General features: G+C 32.9%; 1 protein-coding gene across 1 annotated transcript; it reads left to right on the top strand.

Moving 5' to 3' along the window:
- Nucleotides 1–5,850: 5,850 nt before the first annotated feature.
- LOC131056158 (non-specific lipid transfer protein GPI-anchored 15-like) lies at nucleotides 5,851–7,587 on the top strand. Its single transcript, XM_057990510.2, has 2 exons — nucleotides 5,851–6,256; nucleotides 7,238–7,587. The coding sequence occupies exons 1-2, from the start codon at nucleotides 5,917–5,919 to the stop codon at nucleotides 7,273–7,275; spliced, it is 378 nt and encodes a 125-aa protein (XP_057846493.2). The 5' UTR covers nucleotides 5,851–5,916; the 3' UTR covers nucleotides 7,276–7,587.
- Nucleotides 7,588–8,212: the final 625 nt, after the last annotated feature.

Genomic DNA, 8,212 nt, shown 5'->3' with positions numbered 1-8,212 from the left:
GCTTTTAAATGAAACGGGGGCCCGTTTTTTAGAAACGGGGGCCCGTTTCTAAAAACGGGCCCCCGTTTTGTTTAAAAGCGGGCCCCCGTTTCTAAATGGCATTTTTCCTTTTTTTCCACAATCCGCCCTTGTTTGAAAACGGGGGCCCGTTTTGTGGAAGTTGATTCCACAACCCGCCACTTGGCTCTGGATTAGGCCCGGGATAGGCCTGGGATGGCCACACCTGAGACATGGACCTGCAAATTCAAATCTCCATGAATGAAAGCACAAATATGAACTTCAGAAATAGTTTACACGCCTCTAATTAGAGAATTTTTATACGAAATTAAAACCCATTTCAGATTATACTGTCTAGATTCTAAATATGTAAATTTATTTAAAAATTGATTATTCTAACTATTTTTCATTTAATTTATACTAAATCAGGTCCATAAATTTGAAATATTAACTAATTTTGTTAATTTAATAACTTTTTTATTTTAAAGAATTTTGGAAAAAAAATTATGTCATCAATCTACACAAAATTCTTTTGTATTTAAAAAAAAAAAAAATCAAAAAATGTTAAGTTTACATCAAATTATGTGGGTCGTACACGTCAAATTTTTAAAAAGATAATTACGGCAATTAAAAAATTAATTAAAAAAAAATAATTAGAAAAAAAAATACAAAAAAATATGCTCATCAATCTTCAGTGTGTTACAAACCATTTCCCAAAACGGTTTGAGAAAATAATTTTAATTGTGTCAAAAAGTGTGGGTCGTACACATGCATGGTATGGTTCTGAAACAGGCATTTTTAAAACATAGTTTTCAGAACTCCATTTAAAAAGTTATTTTTTATTATGTGGGTATTAAAATAAATTATATATTTGGAAACTACACTTAGAGGGCTATCTTTTATATTACTGACTTTTTCCAAGATTCAATCTCTAAGTGTTTCAAAATTTAAGCTCAAATGAGACAAAATCTGAAAATCAGGGAAAACACTTCCACTTTTTGGCCAAAAAGTGGACTCATCTTCTTGCACTGACCCATTGTTAATCTAGATGTTGTTGTTGCAGGTGAAGAGGTGCAGGAACCTGAAAAATCAAAATAATTAGAAGAATCTGAAGAATGTAAGATTGAATCATTCATAAAATCAAATTATTGGTGATAAAAATAAAGGTGTGATGACTAGAATAAGGTTATTTGTTGAAGAAGTATGTTTGATTTCTAAAGTTGAACCTAAAGATGTTGCTGAATTTTGCAAAGATGAAAATTGGATGAGAGCTTTGGAGGAAGAATTAAATGGAACTTGTGCCTATACCTAAAGATAAGAATGTTATATGTACAAAATGGATATTCAAGAATAAATTCAATGAAGTCGGTGAAGTTGTCATAAATAAAGCTAGATTGGTTGCAAAGGATATTCACAAAAAGAAGGAATTGATTATGAGGAGACTTTTTCTCCGGTGGCCAGTCTTGTAGTTGTTAGACTGTTTCTTGCATATGCTACTTATAAATATTTCAAGGTATATCAGATGAATGTCAAATCTACCTTTTTGAATGGTGATCTTGAGGAAGAAATCTACATTGAGAAACCTGATGGATTTTCATTATCAGATGATGGAGGCATGGTATGTAAACTGAAGAAAACACTTTATGGATTGAAACAAGATCCCAAAGCCTGATATGCTAGATTAGATAAGTATTTACTAAAATTAGGATTTAATAAGGGGACTAGTGATAGTAATTTGTACATTAAGATTGAGAATGATAACATCTTGATTGTTCAAGTCTTTGATGATAATATAATCTTTGGAGGTGATGATGACTTGAGCATGAAGTTTGTTGATGATATGTAGAAAGAATTTGAGATGTCTATGATAGGTGAGATAAAAAATTATTAGAATTGCAGATTTCACAGATTGGAAAAGGTATATTTATATTTCAAACTAAATATGTGAAGGAATTTCTAAAGAAGTTTGGGTTGGATGACTCAAAATCTGTTGGAACTTCTACGGTGACTGGTTGTAAATTGTCTAAGAATGATGAATCTTCGAAAGATAATCAAAGTTTGTACAAATCTATGGTTGGTGGATTGTTATATCTTACTCTGAATAGGCCAGACATTATGCATGTTGTGTGCATGGCTGCTAGATATCAAGCTCATCTGAAAGAGAGTCATGTCACTACTATGAAGAGGATATTTAGACACTTGAAGGGAACTGTGGACTATGGTTTTGGGTATCTGAGGAATGATGATTTCATGTTATGTGCTTACACTGATGTTGATTAGGCTGGTGATGTAGATGAATGCAAGAGCACTACCAGTGGAGAATTTTGTTTAGGTAAGAATTTGGTTTTATGGGCTAGTAAGAAACAAGATTCAGTGTCCTTATTTACTGTTGAAGCTGAGTATATTGTTGCTGCTAGTAACTACACTCAGGTAGTTCAGATGAAGAAAATGTTGAAGTATATCAGTGTTATCTATGATGAGCCTATTGTCATTAACTGTGATAATTCCAGTTCTATTAACATGTCAAATAATCTGGTACAACATTTAAAGACTAAACATGTGTCAATCAAATATCATTACTTGAGAGAACAAGTGAGTGAAGAGAAAGTGAAGTTGGAGTATGTATCTACAAAGAAACAAATTGCTGATATTTTCACTAAGCCTTTGCCTTCAGATACATTTGTCTATTTGAGAGACAAGTTAGGGGTATCTACCCCTCCCGATGAGAACTAGATGCATTGAGTTGCATCAACTCGGTGGACTTCATATTCTTATTCTTTTTGTTTGGATTGATGAGCTAGTATTGCTCCTCTGGTGGAGTAGTCTATGTTTTAGGGGGAGAGATTTCTGAGATTCATGTTTCATATTCTAAGGGGGAGAAAGAGTTTGGTTTTCTATTATGAGGACCTTTTTCATTTATGTCAAAGGGGAAGAGAGAGAATGTGAAAAATTGTTTTGATCTTCTTGATCTTAGAAGGAGTTTGCTAGAGATATCTTCTTTCTTTGCATTGATTGTTTTTCACATTCATATGTTGCCATCAATGCTAAAGGGGGAGATTTTTGGACATTATTGCTACTAGGATATGTTGTTTTCATTAATGTCAACATATTCTTGTGATTTTCTTTGGAGATTGCAGATTGGGAAGATCTTATGATCCGGTTGCCATTTTGTTTTGCTGTATTGGTGCTTTGCAGAGTTTAGTATTTCCTCTAGTATATTCCGGAGTGATCAGATCTTGAGTTGAGTTTTTGCGAGATTGTTTGCGATGGTATTTTGTATCTTCATTTTATATGGTTCATTATTTTGTGCTCTGCAAGTTATCTTTCTTCGTGACAATTGCTGATTGGTTGTGTTCTTGAGTTCTCAATTGTTGATCGATGAAGATTTCAAAGATGCTATTGGTTCAACTATTACTAATGATTCTAACATGCTTGCTAGTGTTTCTTAATTGTATCCTATTTTTTTGATGATCCGCATTGATCGTTGTGTGCGGTATTGATGGTTTTCATGATCTGGTGATGTTTTTCATGTTATGTCTTTTTTCTAATGGTTTAGCATGTTTCAGTTGATCTTGGCGTATTACTGGTAGTGATGAGAGTTTGAAAATTTGAATTAGGTCCATGTTATGTCATGTATATCATTATACTGGTCCAGTGGTCAATCTTTGTATCATGTGATGTAATTTTGTAATTTTGAGTTGAGGGTTTAGCCGCCCTTGTTTTCAAGGTTAATGAATTGTAAAGATAGGTGATATAGTCATGTTAATTAATTATCAAGGTTATGTCTACATTATTAGAGAGTGGTATATGTGTGAACAAGGATTAATCTTTTAGTGTGAGGTATTGAGCAGAGATTGGAGTTGTAGAGCAGACATTATGCTTAACCAAAACTATCATTTGACATTTGGAGATTCTATTATTCGAGTTCATCCCTTCTAGATTGTAGTTTAAATCTTATTGTAAGCCAGTGAGACTTCCGTGAGGGTTATAGCCTTCTGGGTCATTGTACTTGAGCAGTGATTTCTAGGAAGTATGCTTGAATGCATGTGCATTCCCTATTGTAATATTTTCACATACTACTACAAAGTATCATCTTATTGTGGGTAGGTTCCCACCGTGAATTTTCTCTTAACCGGATTTTCCACGTCAAAATATTGGTGTTGTGTGTTGTGTTATCTACTTGCTTATCTTTGTTATTGCTATAGTTTGTCAAATTTGTTTTCTGATTAAGTTTGTAGATCTGGTGAAAACTAATTCACTGCCCCCTCTTAGTTTTCTTCATTGTTGTTGCCAAGAAAGGCTTCTCTCTTCTTGGGCTTATGCTTATGAACTTGTCACCTCTTTGCCTCTATTGTTTCTTCCTAAGAAAGGAAGGGTGATGACTTCTAGGGTTTCTTGTGATTCAATGGTTTGTGGTTCCCTTTTTGTCATTATCCATCACACTTTGGTTATCATTGTGCAAATTTTTGTCCTATTGAGGTAGGCTAAGAAATGTTTTGTACAGGGATCTACTTTTATAAAAGGTTCAAGGATGCCTTTCAAAACCCTATTGGTTTGTCTACTCTTGTCCATTTTGTCTTTTTCATTTTGTACTCATTTTGATTAGATAAGTTTTTTTTATTTCAAATTTTTTTTTATCTGTCTTCCAGAACTAGTTGCTTTTGAGACCCTTGTGGTCTCCTCCCTATCCAGAAAGTAAAAGGTTGTGAGAAGGCTTTCAAAACTCCCTATTTGTTTTTTGTTTCCTTGGCTAGCTGGCTGCAACTGCAAGGAGTTTTGGCTGGAATATGGTTTGGTGTGATCTACTAAACCCCTCTGTTTTTTAAAGTGTAAGCCTTTGAGGACTCGAGTGTTAAACAACTAGAATACTGGGAGGAGGGGGGCTTAATCAATATTCCCTAAAACTCTTTTGGCCAATCTTGTTATTACTACTTTGTAGATTTATTCCAATTAGATAAAGTGATTCCTTGATTTTCCTCTTAGATGCTCTCAAGTGAATGCATGAATACTTTTAAATACAACTACCAAACACAACAATTAGCATAATATAACTAATGTTAAATTACAACAACTAGTACAATAGTCCATTATTCAAATTCACACCCACAAACCTAAATCATAATTTTTTTAAAAAATAAATAATTTAAATTGAAAATTTGAAAAAAAAAGATAAATTTACCTTTAAAAATATAAATCTACAAATCTAAAACTAATTCATTATAAAATCAATAATTTTTTTAAAAACAATCATGAATAATAATAAATTAGAATATAAATAAAAAATAAAAACCTAATCAACATATAAATAATCTAACAACTACATTTAAATAAATCATTATAATCCAACATATAAAAACCACTACAATAAAAATGTAATTTCTATAGTTACTATAATATTTATGAGGATGAGGTCTTGCATCAAACATTTGACCCTCAATAAATAAATAAAATAAAATAAAATAAAAAAACATTTATTGACTTCATGTGAAACGCGTGCTTTAAAGATAAACATTCCACAGCCTCCAGAACCAGGAATTTTACGTAAGCTTCTCATTTAACTTCTGTTTTGTTGCCCACCATACTTGTTCTTGACAGCAATGAGTATGCTTTCACGACACAATGAGTAAGATTCTAATTTGAAACTGAAATTTGGTGAAGTTTGTTAAGCAGTAGGTAGTTGGCATATGGGCTTCAAATTTTTGAGTCGACAATGGTTATCATCATCAAAAGCGACACAACGCATTTTAATTCCAACTCACGCAATCCCTAACTCATTCTCACATTGGCTGTATAAATAACCCTTGAAGTCAAGGATGCCACAGTCTCATCATTCCCCACTAGTAACATCTCTGTCTTTAATCGGCTTAAACTTTTTCTTTACTTGTTTAAGAGTGATTTACTCTTTCAAAGGCAGGTGTAATGGGATTTCCTCAGCCATTCCATTCAGTAGTATTGACTGTGGTGTTAATAATAGCAGGATCTACAAATTATGGTGGTGTGGCAGCTCAGTCTACAGGATGTGCAACATCTATGGCAACACTTTCTCCTTGCGTAGGGTATATTACAAGCAATGTCACCACTTCACCTCCACCACAGAGCTGCTGCACTGCATTATCTTCAGTAGTGCAAACCAGCGCAGTCTGTCTGTGTCAGCTGTTCATCACCAGCAATGCTTTTGGCATCCCCATTAATCAAACACAGGCTCTCGCTCTTCCAGGAGCCTGCAAAATCAGCACTCCAGCTCTCACCCGTTGTAAAGGTAATTAATCACTTCTCTTGTGTTTTTATTTTTTTGGGTTTGTTGTAAATAAGCATCCCATACAAGTTTAAGAGGATTAGTTTTAATTTGGGCACTTGTTATGGTGGTGATTTGTGAGCAGTTGCGGGCATTGTGTATAATTGAAGTGTCATTTTAGATGAATTATTTGAGAAAATCGAAGTTTAGAGTGTGTTGTTTGATTGTATATCTGATTTAATTACAGTGTCTTGTTCAAGTATGTTTTTGTTTAAATCTAATTTTCTTAGAGTGTGCTGTTTAAATCCAATGGTACATACATCTTATTTGTATAATGTATTGTTTAGGTCTAATAGTGTTTATATCTAATTTTGCTTGGATTGTGTTGTTTACATCTGATCTTGTGTACATCTAATTTGTATAGTGTGTTGTTTAAGTCTGATAGAACATATATCTGACTTCCTTAGAGTGTGCATATAGCTGACTTGCTTGGAGTGTGTTGTTTCGTTCTGATCGTGTGTATATCTGATTTTCTAAGAGTGTTGTTTAAGTCTGACTGTGTACATCTACTTTGTTCTGATTTGTTTAGAGTGTATTGTTTAAGTCCGATCGTGTGCATATCTAATTTAGTGTTTATGTGCATCTCTGTTGTCTAAGCGGGTTGTTTGTATACATATTCTTGAAAATGACTAATTGAATGGCTAAGCGGGTTGTTTGTATACATATTCTTGAAAATGACTAATTGAATGGCTGGGCTTGCAGGTCCTAGTAATGCTGTTTAGAGTGTGTTTTGTAAATCAGATTGCGTGTCTATCTGATTTTCTTAGATTGTGTTGTTTAATTCTGATCATATGTATATATAGTTTAGTATGTGCTATTTAAGTGATCATGTATATATCTGATTTGCTTAGGATATGTTGTTTAAGTTGATCATGTATATATCTGATTTGCTTAGGATGTGTTGTTTAAGTCTGTTCACGTGTAAATCTCTGTTGTCTACTTCAGTTCCAAATGCACCGGCCCCCACTTCACAATCACCATGATTACTTCCTCCCACAACTCCTGTTGGAGTAATTTCTCCAGCAGCTCGAGCGGGACCAACAGCCAATGCAGGAGTCCCTTTCACTCCATCATCAATAATCAGTGTTTTGGCAGGAGCGATTGTATTGAGTGCTATGTACTAAACATCTTTCTTCTATATCTGTGTTGGATACTCTGACATGGACTTGTGTGTTTTATTTACTGCATAGGAATCTTTCAGTTGTTTTTCCCTGCTCAGGAAGTCGTCGTCTACTTATAAGGATTGTATTCTTGTAGAGTTTATATGACTGGTTGATAATGGCTTGAGTGTCTTGCAACCATTCTTTCTACTCTAAATAAATAAGGATGTACTAAAGCGCACGATTCATTCTGTGTGTACTTTTTTTAATTTTGATTTAATCTTTCAATACAGCAGAGTAAATCATGGAATTAGAAATTAAAATCCACAATGCTGATAGTGACTAAAAGAAGAGCAGAGATGATAAAAGCTATAAATCGCTCCAATACTGGGAGCAAGGGAAGAGCAAAAACTGAACAAGGTAGCAATATATATTTTGATGAATATTATAAGATTATATAAATTCAGTTTTATGTTATTTTTTTTAACAAATATATTACAATTTGAAAAGTATATATCTAAATTAAAAATCATCTTTTGATCAAACCTTAAAAAAAAGAAGTTCCATTCATCAAAGAAGTCCTAAGAAGTCCTCAGTAATGATAGATATATATTGATCTATTATCAGAAAAAATAAACACACACAATTAGATTATATAGAATTGTTAATTCTATCTTTAATTTAAAAAAAAAATATTATGTAATGAATAAATATACATCTAAATGAAAAATTATCTTTTCATTAAATAATATAAAATAATATATTTTAAATTTTTTTTTAAAAAAAATATATCTTAGTATAAACTATTAGCTCTAAATAT

This window comes from Cryptomeria japonica, chromosome 7 (genome assembly GCF_030272615.1).
Source record: "Cryptomeria japonica chromosome 7, Sugi_1.0, whole genome shotgun sequence".
NCBI classification, from domain to species: Eukaryota; Viridiplantae; Streptophyta; class Pinopsida; order Cupressales; family Cupressaceae; genus Cryptomeria; species Cryptomeria japonica.
Note: the sequence above shows the minus strand (reverse complement) of the source record. Positions and strands in the feature narration are given on the sequence as shown.

Bases quoted from the DNA above. Each gene is read 5' to 3' on its own strand.
- LOC131056158 (XM_057990510.2), top strand. From the start codon at position 5,917: ATGGGATTTCCTCAGCCATTCCATTCAGTAGTATTGACTGTGGTGTTA. The intron at 6,257-7,237 runs GTAATTAATCAC...TGTCTACTTCAG, and splicing joins AGCTCTCACCCGTTGTAAAG to TTCCAAATGCACCGGCCCCC.